Below are 16,947 nucleotides of genomic sequence, written 5' to 3' on the forward strand. Positions count from 1 at the left end.
TTCGAAGTGGAAATTTCTCCCATTCATCCATTATGTAGGTCTTCAGCTGAGCAGTTATATTGGGACTTTGTTGCCATATTTTACACTTCACATTCTTGTTGGATATCTTTCTGCATTAACAATGCCCTTCATAGAGGTGTCAGTTACCCATGACATTGGCAGTTACATACACCTATACAATGACAAATGCTAGCTGTTTTGAACATAATGCAACGGGTGTTTTTTCCAAAATCTTATGAAATGTTGATTTGTCAGACTACAACTACTGCTACTTTTCAATCTAACATGAGACTAACCCAAGAAAGAACAATGTTCATGTATGGCTTCTTTTGCTGACTGACAAAAGCTTTACTGAAGTATTTCCATCAGTGTCATGATATCCACTACAGATGCATGACAGCTTGTAGGAAAGTATTGTCTGAGTGATTGGATATCGTGTACATTCAAAAGTGTTTTTCATCCTTGCTCTTAACGCACTGAGATTTGACCAGATTCCTTGAATCTTTTAATTATATTCTGCACTGTACAAAGTGAAATGCCCAAAATCCTACCTAATTTATCTTGGAGGAATGTTGTTCTCAAATCATTTGATTAATTGCTAATGCCTTTACTGACAAATTGGTGAGCCATGCTGTTTTTTTGGGAGACTCCTTATATATTTTAACATGATTACATCACCTGTTTCGTATCGCATTGTTGTTTCAACAGGTCACATTATCACTCCTAAACTACTCATGTCTCAAAAAAAACTGAACATTATCCTTTTCTCTCTAAAAAAACTATTGATGTGTAGGAGTAGTTAATCAAAACTTGACCAACATTTTCTTGCAAGTGTATGTCTTTTTCAATTTGAAAATTGGAAAGAAATAAACAAAATTAATGACACTTTGTGACAGGGCTGCTGCTACCTATGCCTTGATACCTATTGTATGCCTAGCATAACTGAAATGGAAATTTAGCTTTCATTGAAAATGGTCAGTTTTTGTTAATTCTAAATAAAAGTAAATTTAAAAATATTTACATAGTAAGTATTAAAAATGTTAACTGCTTTTCTAGATAATCTTTTCACAAATAGTCATGCTTTACTAAAGGAATACTTCAACCAAAAGTTATTCATTTTCATATTTTACTTTCCCCATGCTGTTTGTGATGTTGGCTGAGAAAAAAATTGTAATCTTACTTTTACAAGGAGAATGGAGTTAACCATTTCTGAAAGAATGGGAGACTACAGTGACCAATTCTTGACAAAAGCAACATCAAAAACGTCAATGAAAAGTCTCACGTTACTTGTGCCACACAATCCACATGTCAAGTTATCCAGTCGCATGCCCTGAAAATGTAAAATGAATGCAGTTTTTGCTAAAACATTGTTAAATACAGAGTGGGCCAATAAGAAGTACCACATTTTGAACGTTTATTCTACAAAAACGCAACAAGATAAAATAAATTTCATTTCATTCAACAAGAAAAGGTATACAAAATAGATTTATTTCACTGAGTTTTAAAAATGACTTCAAGGTGGTGGCCATCATTAGCAATACACTCTTTGAGATGATTTCTGAACACTCGCATGACTCGTTCGGCCAGTTCAAGGGGAATAGTGGTGATTTTGTGGTGAACAGGGTCCTTGAGGGCTTCAAGGTTTTGAGGTCAGTGTGCGTTTACCTTTGATTTGAGAAAGCCCCACAAGAAGAAATCACTCACGGAGCAAGATCAGGTGTATGTGAAGGCCACCCGACCTCTCCGTGCAGGAATATTAGCAAAAAATATGCATTTTGTACATTGTAAGCATGTAGTTGAAAGACTTCATGTGGATTATGCAACATTAATACCGTGAGATTTCTTCCGTTCTGAGCCAGTCTTCATTGTAGATAAGGTTTAATTGCAGTCGTTCAATATAAATCTGTGGGAAAGGAAACAGGAGCTGTGAAGAAAGAAAATAACAAATGTGTTCCAGGAAGAATTCTGTATTTGCCCAATATTTTACCTCTGTTATCTTCAGGAACCCAACAATGTCAGGAATATAAATTGTCGTATTCTGTATAAATAAACAGTTACATGTTGTAAATGTATATTCAACAGATTTCAGATACATTTCAAAACTAAGCTATTTGGCTTTCTGCTTCCAATATAGTTTGTCACTATAGTACTATATTCAGATTTGTTCACTGACCAACAGAACAAAAGCTGTGTGAAATATGCAGTAATACTGATTATTGCAGCACTTGTGGAAATGGGTTTTTATGGCATTTTATCTTGATATGAAGTATTTATTCAGCAGTTATTCTGAATATACACTGCTCACAAAAATTAAAGGAACACTTTAAAGAAACACATTAGATACATCAGATCTCAATATGAAGTTGGATATCTATACAAATAACGACAGGGCAATGTCTTAGGAACAAAAGGATGCCAAGTCTTTTAATGGAAATAAAAGTTTTCTGCCTACAGAGGGCTCAATTGTGTAGACACCCTAAAATCAGAGTGAAATGAAGATGTGGCAGGCTAGTCCATTTTTTCAAAAACTTAATTTCTACTACTCAAAATGCTTTTCAGTATCTTGTGTGGCCCCCACGAGCTTGTATGCATACTTGACAACATCGGGGCATGCTCCTAATGAGACGACGGATGGTGTCTTGTGGCATTTCCTCCCAGATCTGTATGAGGGCATCCCTGAGCTGTTGTACAGTCTGAGGAGCAACCTGGCGGCGCCTAATGGACCGAAACATAATGTCCCACAGATGTTCTATTGGGTTTAAGTCAGGGGATCGTGAAGGCCATTCAATTGTTTCAATTCCTTCATCCTCCAGGTACTGCCTGCATACTCTTGCCACATGAGGCCGGGCATTGTCGTGCATTAGGAGGAAACCAGGACCTACTGCACCAGCGTAGGGTCTGACAATGGGTCCAAGGATTTCATCCTGATACCTAATGGCAGTCAAGATGCCGTTGTCTAGCCTGTAGAGGTCTGTGAGTCGCTCCATGGATATGCCTCCAAGATCATCACTGACCCACCACCAAACCAGTCATGCTAAACGATGTTACAGGCAGCATAATATTCTCCACGGCTTCTCCTGACCCTTCCACGTCTTTCACATATACTCAGGGTGAACCTGCTCTCATCTGTGAAAAGCACAGGACGCCAGTGGTGGACCTGCCAATTCTGGTATTCTATGGCAACTGCCAATTGAGCTCCCCGGTGCTGTGCAGTGAGCACAGGGCGCAGTAGACATTTGGGCCCTCAGGCAACCCTCATGAAGTCTGTTTCTGATTGTTTGGTCAGAGACATTCACACCAGTGGCCTGCTGGAGGTCATTTTGTAGGGCTCTGGCAGTGCTCATCCTGTTCCTCCTTGCCCAAAGGAGCAGATACTGGTCCTGCTGATGGGTTATGGACCTTCTATGGCCCTCTCCAGCTCTCCTAGAGTAACTGCTTGTCTCCTAGAATCTCCTCCATGCACTTGAGACTATGCAGGGAGACACAGCAAACCTTCTGGCAATGACACGTATTGATGTGCCATCCTGGAGAAGTTGGACTACCTGTGCAACCTCTGTAGTGTCCAGGTATCACCTCATGCTACCAGTAGTGACACTGACTGTAGCCAAATGCAAAACTAGTGAAGAAACAGTCAGAAAAGATGAGGAGGGAAAAATGTCAGTGGCCTCCACCTGTTAAACCATTCCTGTTTTGGGGGTCATCTCATTGTTGCCCTCTAGTGCATCTGTTGTTAATTTCATTAACACCACAGCAGCTGAAACTGATTAACAACCCCCTCTGCTACTTAACTGACCAGATTAATATCCCATAAGTTTCATTGACTTTATGCTATACTCTGATTAAAAAGTGTTCCTTTAATTCTTTTGAGCAGTATATATACTGTTATATATTCAGCAGTTTCTTAATAGTTGTTTCATATTTTTTAATGCATATTAAGATAATTGCTGTATGAATGTTGCTGGTGGATTTAATAATATAATTAAATCCTAATTAATCATGGAATTATGTGAATACTTGGTATTTATATCCACTACAGTAGGTTTATATTTTTCCACAAACATCATCTCATTTCTTCTACTTATCCAGGTGAGGGTTATAGTGTTAGGATGCACAGCTGCAAAGGCCATACGATCCTGTCTCCAGATGCTCCTAGGCTAGGAGGCATGCGTTAACAGGATTGGCAAATTCCCTCAATCTACTCAGATGTACAGTATCTTTTCAAGAATAAATTGTTGGTCTGCTTATGAGCTAAGAAGGAATCCTAAATTTGAGATTCTCCTGACTGGTGGAATTCTTGTTACGTACAAGCTTTCCTGAGTACTCTGAGGAGTGTGAACTGGAATAGGTTCTCCTAATCAAGACATCCCCACGCTATCTTGTTAGAATTTCCATTAGTAAAGTCCGTCTTTATTGCCTTTCTAAAATCCTACCTTACATTAATTTTACTGCAGTGGTTAATTATTATGCAGAAACACAGTTTGTGACTTCAGTTTTATAACCTGTTCAGAAGTGGATTGATAACGTTCAGTAAGAATATCAACATAGAGGAGACCCGTTTTTATACCGTTCTTTTTGACAAGATTAAAAAGGAGACTTCACACTTTCTTTGGTTATTGATAAATTCTCTTTTCTTTGAGGGAAGATGGCTCATTCTTTGAGAAAAAGATAGCAACGTTTTGTTTATCCGGTTGTGATGATCCGGGTTCTACTCCATGCTCCCATCTAGACTTCTGGGGAGCTCTCAAACCCAACACCATCGGTAATGTCACCAATGGAGCTAGACAGTGAGGACATCAACAACGAAGCAAGGGGATGGTGTAAAAAGTCCTTTTATTAAAAACAAAACCAAAAACAGTGTCCAAATAAGTGCAGTGTCTCAAATAGTTCTTAAATAAATCCGTTCTAACAGGTGAACTGTGGAGATTAAAATCCAATAAATGCATCCTTTTAGAACGAGGTTAAAATGATAATGGTTGGAAGCAGTCTTGTCTTAATATTCCTTTGCTTTCTTCTTTCTACTGGCGGCTCCCCTGCTTCTCCCATACGGGCCCCGCAACAGGGTTGTCGCCCTACCAGCAAATGCAGCTCCCTGCTATTCTAGTCCAGTAGCCTTCCTTTCACCGGCTACATAAGGCTCCAGCTGGACCGAGACAGGTTCACGCCACAGTAGCCAGGGCGCTCACATTGGGGCTCAACACGCCCAAAGACTCCTCGACTGACGCACCCTTCAATGGCAAGTCATCTCCTCTGCCGGTCACTCCAGCTCCTCAAAACTGCTCAACTGGAGTGACCGCTTCAATCTGCCCATCCCCAAAGAGCTGGCCAAACACTCCTCCGGGGCTCTTCTACCAGCTGCATTCAACCTTCAACCACGCGCTCTCACTCGCTCACACACTGGCTTTATCCTTCCTGCCGCCTTCTTCTCCCTTAACCTCCGTTCCTGTTCTTTACTTTTTTCCTCCCCTCTATCTGCCTCGCGCTTCTACTATATATTACGGGGATGTGGATCAGGTGTGGCGATTAGCAGCTCCCGGCAACAATTACGGATGCGGACAACTCCTCACCTGTGCACTTAAGAAAGGACTACCTGCATCACGAAGCTCCCGGGAACCGCTCTGGCCACACTACCACGCCCCCGTTTAGGCCGTGAGTGCGGTGATTATTAAAACTGGCCTTTTCAGTTTGAGCTGTGGACCTGCTATACCACACAGGTATATACTATAATTGCTCCTAATTTTATAAAGTATGAGTTCATTATATATTGGAAAGAGCTACTAGTGTAATTGAACCTTCTAGCTAAACTAAATCATACAGATCATGTATATTTGTGATTCTACTCAGTTTTTGCTTAATTTTATATTTTTTAATTTTGAGTGTTATAAGTTTAGATAAAGTATTAACCCAACCTATGCTGTAATATCTTAAGTAAAATATTAAACTTTTTCTAAAAAGTAGTCTGATTGCATTATGATATTGCATTAAGATCTGGCATTGCCTCAGATTCACAGCATCCTGAATTTGAATCTTGCTTCTGGTTATTTTTTGTATGGAAGTTTTACTTTCTTTTTGTTTCTGTATGAGTTTTCCTGCAGATACATACTGTATTTCCTCACATATCCCCAGGGAAATACTAGATAGGTTGATTGGCAATTCCAGTACTTTCAGGATTGTGTTTGACCCTAAATTAGATTATTTAGGTTTGGTAACGTTATTTGGTTATTGGTAGGTGACACTGTATTTAAAAAAATGTACAATAAAAATACATTTTTCTTATAGCCTTTTTTTTTTTTTTATCCCCCCCCCAGTTGATCCACTACTTGGACGTTGTAGAAGTGAATATTGCACATCAGATTTCTCTGCGATCTGAAGCCTTCTTTCATGCTATGACCTCTCAACACGAGTTGCAGGACTACCTCAGGGAAACTTCCCAGGCTGTAAAGGTGCTTCGTGACAAAATCTGTCATATTGATAATGTAATGTGTAAAGAGTCTTTACATATTTTGAGACAAGCAATGACTAGAAAAAACTGTGTTATGCTGTACAACAAATTAAAGCTAATGGCAACTGTCCAACAAACACAACCAACAGTACAGTTACTGTTGTCTACTTCTGATTTTGTTGGGGCATTGGATTTAATTGCAACAACACAGGAGGTGCTGCAGCAGGAACTTCAGGGTATACATAGTCTCAGGTAAGTGGATAAAACTGTGTAAATATTAACCTAAGTGAAAACTGAATGAGAAACATTATCAAAGGAAAATTATTGTAATGCTTATAACAATGTTGTGTAATATAAAATTGCATAATATTCTTTTAAAATTTATTAATAATGATTTTTAACAGATTTTTTAAATCAAAATGATATATTGAAAAAGAGAAAATACAATAGCATGAATGTATGTGTTATATAAAGATAACAAAAGAGATGTGTCATTTTTAATAATGAAGTTTACTGTAAATCTTATTAGACTTCCCAGGAAGTGAAGGGGAACAGAGCGAAGTTAAATTTCTATGGAAATATACTGTGAGCTTTGAATGTATTCTGTAGTATCTTGAGTGTTAACTGAATTGATTTGTTATATACTTTTATGAGCAATATTGTCCCCATATTTGTGATGAATTAGGTAACACTTGGTTAATGAGGAAATGAAGGATAGAAAGAATAACTTATGTAGGCAAATGTGAGTTTTTTAGTTTAGTGTTGTTTTTTTTAATGTAAAGTGGTTATTCACAATTGTATTTTGGGGCACTGTTTTCTTTGTCTTGTGGCTGTGGTCCAATAATAACTGTACTGAAATGGGCAGAGTTACAAACGTGCCTTGGAGATGGAATTTGTGGGTCATCCTATTATGTGTATGGGGGTATACAACTGCCTTCTTTTTTATTTTATTACTTCTGTTCTTTTGCAGCTCAGGTAATGGTTTCAAGAGATATTGTAAAATCCAAGCAATGAAACTCCAAAATATAATACTTCCTGGAAATTTGATTTCTGGTGACTGCTGTCAAACATTTGAGTTTCATGCGCAGTGCTAGTGTATCTTACTACCACACTGAGAAATAGAGCCATTAGATTAAATCGATATAGCGAATTTATCAGTCCTCTTCATTGTTGAGCTCCTGCCAGCACCAATTCAAAGTCACTGTCAGTTTAATTAGGGTCCAAGGTTACTTTACCCTCTTGCTCCCCAGCTTTTTGCAACTCCCCCAGTTTAGATAGTGTCCAAAAACCACAATTCAAAACAAAGTAATTTTTGCAAAGGAGTATTTTAACAGATGAGTTTCATCTTTCTCACCCCCTACTCTCATCAGTGAGAAGTTCACACAGTTACGCACCGGGACCAATCCATCAACAATACAATATTTTTAGATTTGTTAAATGTTTTAGTGTGTTATCATTAGTTATAGACATGATGAACAAAGCCAAATGTTAACAATTAATTAAATTAACATATCTAACATTACATTTTAGTGTTTACTAATATTGATAAACAATTGAAAGGTTTTGTTTCAGACAGAATTATCATCAGTGACCTTCATCCTTCCTTTTAAAATAAATACAGGAACAGGGAGAACCTAAAAAGTATAGCCAAGAAGCAGACTTGGCCTGCACATTATCTTGGAGTTGTTTTTTCTCTTTTTTTTTTGACCTGTAGACACAATTTTTACAGTATTGGAGGGATGGGTGTGGGTTTGTTGGATAAGGGGGTGTTCAAGTGTTGCATTTTGAATTTCATATTTATCACAAATACCTGTATATACATTAGGCTTTCCCTTTTTATGTCCTACTGATCCGGATGACAGACATCTAAATAGACAGGATATGTAGACAACTGTTTAAGACTGGTCAATTTTTAATAACCCAATTGCAATTTCAGTTGGGCCAGATTTTCAAACCAAGAAATTTAGCTGGGCCAGACATTTTCAGCAATAAGTAACAAGCTCATGACAAATTTGAAATCAATACAAATGAATGTATTTAAAAACAAGTAACGTTTAATCTTTTTTTTTTTCCTTCTTCAAAAATATAAACAAAAACCAAAAAAGCTGTAACTGAACAGAATCTGAGGTAGTAGCAATACGTTTTTCAACTTTTGAAATTAAAAAATAAACATTTTGCTCACATCTGACCCAGGCACATCTCAAAGTGCATAAAATTAATTAACGTTTGTTTCTCTTTTGAAATACGTGATCCTCCCCCAAGTTAAATGGGTGGTCATGACAGGCAAGGGATTTTTTTTTTTTCCGTAGAACTTAAACTATTTGATTCATACAGTTTAAATCACTCATGTGGCAGAGGTTAAATTTAAGTTCCACAACAAAACGTTTCCTGTTGAAATTGTTTCCCTGCCCCCCAGAAAAATAACTACCTGTGTAAATTAAGAGCAAGGCACCACATATGGCATGAAAGTGGATTGGTACATTTGTTTCAATGATTTGTCTTTACAATGTCTTAGTGCAGAGTTATTGGGTGTCAATTAATAAATTATTCTAATTATTAATGTTATTATTTACTTTATTTACTTGTACTAAATTTTATTTTCCATATTTGTTTGTTTACGAGCACCTGTTGAAGAATTTATTGGCAACAGAACATATAGTGCGCATGCCAAAATGACTGAAATAACAACTAACAAAGTGGCATTTTTGATACAATTTTAACAAAGTTTACTGTCTGCTGCCAATCACAGAGCACCCTAGTAAAACGAGACTAATACACCGTCAACCTTAAAATGCAGACTTCATCACATCGTTGTGTGTAACAAAACAGTGGGCAGCCGACTGCTTATACATGTTTACTGATGGACAGACTGACATTTTGCATGGAGTATGTGTTAAATAAAAAGAGAAACTGCATGCAAACATAAGGAGATTGGTGACAATCACACCTTTAGTGTGCCATGCCAAAACAAAAGGGACAACTCCACAGGGTACAGATATTTTCATAACAGGGGACCTATATGATGGGCAGATGAATTTCAAATATTTTGCATGCCTACCTTTTGTTTTGATGACCGGTTGTGTCATATTCAGCCCTCCATTCATTATTCTGACACCAGCATAACCAGCCTCTCATCTAATATTTAAATTCACCATTTGGAGTATACAGTTGGCCCATCAGCAGTGCTGTGTACTTATAAATATTTTCCTACTTGCGTCTCCAAGTCTGACATTTTCACTGCAACTTCCTCACACCCAGTGCAGGATATAAAGTAGCCTTTATGCTGAGAAGGACTATGCACGGGGGAGCCTGTACCAACACATATGTTAACAACAAAATAACAATGGCTTTTTGCATCTATTACCATACAGTTAGCTTAAAGTTTCAATGATTTCATTCGTAGCTGGCAAACGTGGTAAAAATGATAATTGCCAAAGCCTACTTTTGGTTGCATTTCAGACAGTTTTAGTTGCAGTATGGAGCCCTGTCAGGATCACGGGCTGGGTCACTCAGAGGTTGCTTCTGGGCTGCATGTTGCCTGTGGGCCACCATTTGAATAGGTCTGCCTTACGTCATGCCTAACCCAGCTGTTAATCATTCATGTTGTATTAGAAATAAAATGTAACCTTCATGGTTATTAGTGGGTGTTCTGTAACTATTTAGTAACCGTGCTTAGAGGGCTGTCTTTTTTTTTTTTTCTTTTTCCTCCTAATTGATTGCAATCTTTTTGCAACAAAGCTACTTGCACCACAGTGAAGCTTCAAAGTACCAAATTTTTTTTTTTCTTCTTAACATCTACTTATTTGGTTGATGCCATTATCCAAGGCGTCTTACAACATTTATATTACAACTGGTTACATTTATTTTGGTTTGCCAGTTGAAACACAGGCGGATGAAGTGACTTGCTCATGGTCACACAGTGTCAGTAGCAGGATTTGAACCTGCAACATCAGGCTGGTTGAATTCCAAAGCTTTAACCACTACACCACCTATTAAACCCATTTCATCACACAGGGCTGTAGGCATCATTTTCATTGTCTGCGTTAACATCTGATGACCACTTCATATTGTCATCACTACTGCTTAATTCAGTTAATGCTTATGCTTCAGTTTGTTCTAAAACTGGCTTTATAGCTTCTCATTTATATACCATTGTGCTTTGGTTGAAGGCTGTGCTCCACTCATCAATATTGATAAATTACATTGGAGTGGAGAAATGCTTAGAAATATTCATGATTTTTGCAGCATGATGTTATTTCATCCACAAGATGGAAACAGAATACTGGGTTATTCCTGCTTTACACTGTAAAGTGGATCATTAAACGTCATCCTGAGTCTGACTTGGGCTTAACTATCATAACATAGAATTCTGAGCCCAAGTCATTCTCTTTAATTAGAGGCAAGGAGGTAAAGAAAATGGCCAGCTGAAGACCTTTAAGGTGTATGGATGAAACATTCAGTTTCTTGGCAATCTGTCAAACATAAGTACTGTCCTTTCACTAAACCAGCTGTTTAGTTTTTGACCATTTTTTAAAATCCACATCTATAAAAATATCATCATCATCTGGCAACCCATGGAAAGACAATTTTACTTGCTTTATTAAATGGCATAACAGGTTTCAGCTGTCCTAATTGAATTAGAGGTTTCTCTATTAACAAACCATATTTAATAATGATTATGAAGTATTCGCTAAGAAAGTTTAGCATTCAGACAGTGGCATAATGGCTACTGAAAATGGAGCTTTGCAGTCATGTGTGAATAAGTAAATTCAGCCTTTACAATTAGAAATGACCATTTGCAACTAAGTCTTTGCAATATTTTTTCTTTAATATAATGGTAATGAAAAACTGTCAATTTTTATAAATGAAATATTAAAATTCTTGTTGATTCCAAACCTTACAACAACCCAAACTTAAATATTAAATTTCATTTAAGCAGCTTTTTCTGGCAGTATTATTTAATCTCTTGTTTACACTTGATTTTCTATGTGCTGTTTTGTAAAAAGGTCTTTTTTTGTGTTTTATAGGCATTTAGGATCGCAGTTGTGTGAGCTTGAAAAGCTCATAGGTAAAATGATGATAGCAGATTTTAGCACATATGCAAGAAGAGATCTAAGCAGATCACTTGAAGAAGAAAATCAAGTCCTAGAAGAGGTATAAAATCAATATTTTTGTAATTTAACCTTTTTTGTTGTTTTGCCAATACTATGCAAATAAAGGATATGTTATTTTTAAAGTAAATCAATATATGCTTTATATGAAATCATTTTTAAAACAGATGATGCATTTGAAATATGCATAAATAATGATGAACCGATGTTGAAGGCTGTTGACACTGGTCTTTCTAAAATGGAGTTATTTTTTCAAAAATACTTTGTACATCTCAATCAGTACATCTCCAAACATAGACTTTTTCTCATACCTACATGAATATAATGAGAGAGAAATTAAGTGCTTGGGATTATACTGAAAGTCTTGTGTTTTTTTAAGCACAAGTAGAGATGAGATTGCCGATTTATCCTTTTTTTTAAATTTCGAAACTTAAAAGAATCTAACAGAGCACTTATTTTAATTGATTTATTTCTTATTGTCATTTTAAATTATTATATGGCATGTCTGTTGATTTTAATTATGTCTCTTGGCCTACTTTATTTGAAAAGAAATTTAAATTGAACTACATATATATATATATATATATATATATATATATATATATATATATATATATATATATATATATATATATATATATATATATAAAATAACTTTTTTTTATCATTCATGCCACAGAGCCCAAAGCTGTTTCTTAACTCAGTTATGCTGGGAAGTGACTACAAGCAGATGATTCTTTTTTTAAAAAACCATGCCATTTCAGCTTTGTTTCTAGTACATCAGCTTGTTTTCTACTCCAGCACCCCAGAGATGTCTTTTAAAAGTAATTCACTGTTGGGGGTGGGTAGAAAGACCTACTAATTCAAGATCAACAAAACTCATATAATTATGCTCTTAATTGTTTAAATGCATAACTGGACAGAAAGAGATAAAGGGCAATTTACAAGTGTTGATGCATTACTGGTACTTCTGTATTTTCATAAAAGGAGTCTGTCTTGCAGACATTCTGAAATTAAACAGATAGATCTCCGCTGCTATCCGCTATGTTTTATTAATCATCAGACACATTTCTGTCTTCCAAGTTTCTTTAGCAGGATGTTCACACTTGTTCTCTAAGAGAAAGCATGCAAACAGAGGGTGATATTGCCAAAAAGCCATATCATAGTATGGTTAAAAATTGTGACTGTTTCAATATATACTGGTATAATGTTTTTGTGTACGCTTTTCAGACTGATACACTTTTTTTGTAACAACACATGTACTTCTGATTAACTATGCACACTGGCTCACTTATTTGTTGTAATCCTTGTTAATGCTTTGTTACTCAAATAGATTTGATAGCAGGTACAGTACTTGCCTTTCTCAAACCCAGCTCCACACTGTACATAAACAAGGTTACATGGAGGTCACATGTTTCTTGTTTAGGGTTTAGCTCCACAGCTCACATTTTATACAGCCAGACCCCTCTTGCACAAAGATGTGTCTTCTTCCTGTCCTAAATTCCTGTTTGACACATCGATCAGGTTGAACTGCACAGCACTCTGTGCAGTATTCTTAAAGGGGTGGGCTTACCTACTAAACACCATTCACATACAGTACAAGTCAGTTCACAAAGACAAAACTTTTAAGACCACCATAAAGATCAAAATTCCTGTTTCCTTTTGTCTGCATGTTTTGTATTTTATATTCTAATGTGTTTACACATTTTCCACTAATGTTTAGCTTACCAATAAAAGATTCCACAAAAATTCCATAGCAGAAAGAGTTTTCCAGTATACTACTGGTTGGTCCAGATCTAATTATGCAGATCCAGATCATCTGGAAGACTTTGATTTATGCAGGGACGATTCCAGTTCGGTAAAAATACGATTCTTCATGTCGTCAATTTGCACACTTCTCGATGGTCCGGGATTTTTTGTGTGATTTTCTATGCAATAAACTTAATATGTTATAGCTTAATGAAAATTGCGTAATTAGATCTGGACCACCCTATAGATCATCCTGTACATCGCCCAAACCATAATTATTTAACTGTAAATTGACTGGGGTACCTTCCTCTGTACTCCCTTCTGCTTTAATTTGTTAAAAAAAATAAACAAGAGCCCATCTCCTTATGCTTCAGCTGTCTATATCAGTCATTTTCTTGCAAAATGTGTAAGAGCCACATTGAGGTTCATAAATATACTGTGATAATAATGAAACGCATTGCCTAAATTGAACTTTTTAGCCCTGTCTTGCCAGTGTATTTTTGTGTATACGTGTGATGAACATGCCACAAGTTTGGTACAAACCATCAACTTTCAAGTGGAATTTAAAATTCCGCTGTTCAGCTCTCAAAACTTCATAGAAGAGTGATTTTATGAGTACATTCATTCATCATCTTAATTATTCACTTGATCAATGTAAAATGGGCTATTCCAGTTCCATAAATGCAATTGAAAATATGACATGCACTTCTCTATCTATCCATCCATCCATCCATCCATCCCAGCATCTGTATGTCTGTCCACTTTTCATGAGAGAACTACGTAACAAATTTAGATCAGAGTTTTTTCTATAATTTGTTTGAACATTCCAGTTGATTTTGTGACTTCTCTCATCGTGCTAAGTGTCATACTTCGCTTGTGGTACTGATGTATTTATGTGAATACAAGAGAGCAGCTGCAGGCCGAGGGGGGGCCTGCCTCACTCATGTGCCACCCTCCGTTTGAGTCAGTCTATCTCTCGCCACATGTTTGAACGTACCTTGCCTAACACTTACCTAGTGATACCTGTTTGTTCAACACACATTACCATCTACAGATTAAGGCGTAACATTTGATGTTTTTGAGACAGAGATCAGAGCTACATGTATTTTAGAGGGTAGCTGCTGATCGCTAGAGATATCACTTCCATGTGCTTTTCTCCCCATGCGGGGAACACTCTCCAGTCAGTGCTGAAGATGATCAGATACAGTGCCAACATTGCAGCGTATCTATCTTCCACTTGGCCAGAATTACATTTTTTTTAATTGAATTTTTCAAGTTTCTCCTGTTTCACTATTACATGGGCTGAGTCGCGGGGGACAGCTAGTCATTGCTGATTTTGAAATGAAAATAAAAGACTGTTAGCTTGCTTTTTCTCTTTTTCTACAAATCTGCATTACAAAGATCATATATTTTTATTATCTCTTAATAAAGGTAGAATAATGTAGTATGAAATAATTTAAAATATTACAAAACTGCCAAGCGCAGGTGCTGCAATGCTATATTTTGGCAATTGGCCAGTGGTGATCACTGATGTGCAAGATGGCAAAGATCTTAGATTTTAGTCTTTTCAACACTTAGTGATTCACAAAAAAGTACACAATCAGAATATCACAGTTAGATCACATGATTAGCATATTAGTCGCATAGCACAGCTCTCCGTAGCTGTAGAGTCTTGGCTTTAAATCCCTGCCTAGTCATTGCCTCTTCCGATTTTTCATGTTTTTCTTGTGTCTGTGTTTGGTTTTTCCTTCAAATACATTGTTTTTTGTCCTGTGTTCTAAAGAAGTGCATATTAGTTAAATTTGAGTATAAGTGACATGAGTATATGTACAAGGATTTTAGCTGGTTCTGACATTGAGATATTAAATATACATGTGTCTGAAAGAGTGGTTATTCCAAGCATATTAATATTGTCAGTTTAGGTAGAATTAATAGGAGTTATTAGTTTCCCAGTTCAGTTACAAGATTATTAAGTGTTGTAGTTTGAGTTTGGTTTGTTCAAAAATTAATAATAATCTAGATATATGTGAATGTGCAGTATTTCAGACATGAACTTTTTTCTTTTTTTCAGGAAAAGTTAGTATGCTTGGTACTTGGATTATTAAAACAAAGAAAACTTCATTTTTTGGAAATCTATAGGGAAGAAATGATTGTTGCTGCAAAAAATGTGATAAAACAGGTAAGATTGTAGCTTGGTAAGATATACTGTACTAATTTTGAAATTCTAGTGTAATTTCAGACTTGGTTTAAAAGGATCAGGAAAGAAATTCAGACACTTTTGGCCTTTGAAGTCATTTCATCACATTTTCTTAATGGCATGAAAAGTAAACACTCATACTAGTATTTCAAAAGAAACAGTTTATTTTATAAAAACATTTGTCATTATGTTATTTGGTTTTTGTGGATAAAGCAAACTAAGTATTTTTAGTAGAGCCTGTGATACAGACATTGGAAAAAGTTGATTATATTGATTTATGCAATTAATATTATTTTACCTGTGTCTCAAAGAAATTTATTCAACTTAGACAATCTAAAATGTTAACAATTTACATTATATGTTCAGTATTTTTGAATTTAACTTATTTTTTCCACAAAATGTAGTAATTTTATTAATCTACTGTTGTGGCCAGTAAGGCATCAAACCTTTATCCAAACCTGAAACAAAACCTTCAAAAAGTACTAAATAGTTAATTTTAGATCAGTAAAACATATCATCCACACTCATGAATGCTTGTGGAAACACAGATGCATGCTTATGAAAACAGAATGAAGTTGAAATCCGTTAATTTTATCATAGTTCATAGCATGAGTGGACTCAAAAACTTGTGGGACATGATTGGGAGCCAGTTGACGACAATCGGGGGAAATCATTGAGCAAAATGTTTGTCTTTAACTATTTATCAAAAAATAATGTAGCTAAAATTGTACTAAAAAAATCAAGTGCACCTGAGTGTATGGTTCTCACATCTATAATAATGATTTAATAAATTGCTCCTAGTATGGGTGTTTTGTGTGTTGTGTTCACCCTGCAATGGACTGAATGGAAAGGTTATGGAGATGGATGAAAGGATGAATATTTTGCTATTTTGATGTCTGCTGAAGTTCTAAGTGCTGTTTAAAAAAGGGTTTAAGTCCGGGCTCTGGCTGGGCCATTCAAGAACAGTCACAGAGTTATTGTGAAGCCACTCCTTCGTTATTTTAGCTGTGTGCTTAGGGTCATTGTCTTGTTGGAAGGTTAAATCTTCGGCCCAGTCTTAGGTCCTTAGCACTCTGGAGAAGGTTTTTGTCCAGGATATCTCTATACTTGACCGTATTCATCTTTCCCTCGATTGCGACCAGTCGTCCTGTCCCTGCAGCTGAAAAACACCCCCACAGCATGATGCTGCCACCGCCATGCTTCACTGTGGGGACTGTATTGAACAAGTGATGAGCAGTGCCTGTTTGTCTCCACACATACTGCTTAGAATTAAGGCCAAAAAGTTCTATCTTGGTCTCATCAGACCAGAGAATCTTATTTCTCACCATCTCAGAGTCCTTCAGGTGTCTTTTAGCAAACTCCATGTGGGCTGTCATGTGTCTTGCACTGAGGAGAGGCTTCCGACAGGCCACTCTGCCATAAAGCCCTGACTGGTGGAGGGCTGCCATGAT

General features: G+C 36.5%; 1 protein-coding gene across 1 annotated transcript in view; it reads left to right on the top strand.

The window, feature by feature from the left end:
• The window catches only part of vps54 (VPS54 subunit of GARP complex), a 117,040-nt gene that overhangs the window by 45,356 nt on the left and 54,737 nt on the right, over window positions 1-16,947 (top strand). The window contains exons 7-9 of the mRNA XM_039737915.1: window positions 6,306-6,691; window positions 11,467-11,593; window positions 15,371-15,478. Of these exons, the coding sequence (XP_039593849.1) occupies window positions 6,306-6,691; window positions 11,467-11,593; window positions 15,371-15,478 (621 nt within the window). The remainder of the gene's footprint in view (window positions 1-6,305; window positions 6,692-11,466; window positions 11,594-15,370; window positions 15,479-16,947) is intronic.

The sequence above is a fragment of the Polypterus senegalus genome, chromosome 16 (genome assembly GCF_016835505.1).
Source record: "Polypterus senegalus isolate Bchr_013 chromosome 16, ASM1683550v1, whole genome shotgun sequence".
Classification (NCBI taxonomy): domain Eukaryota; kingdom Metazoa; phylum Chordata; class Cladistia; order Polypteriformes; family Polypteridae; genus Polypterus; species Polypterus senegalus.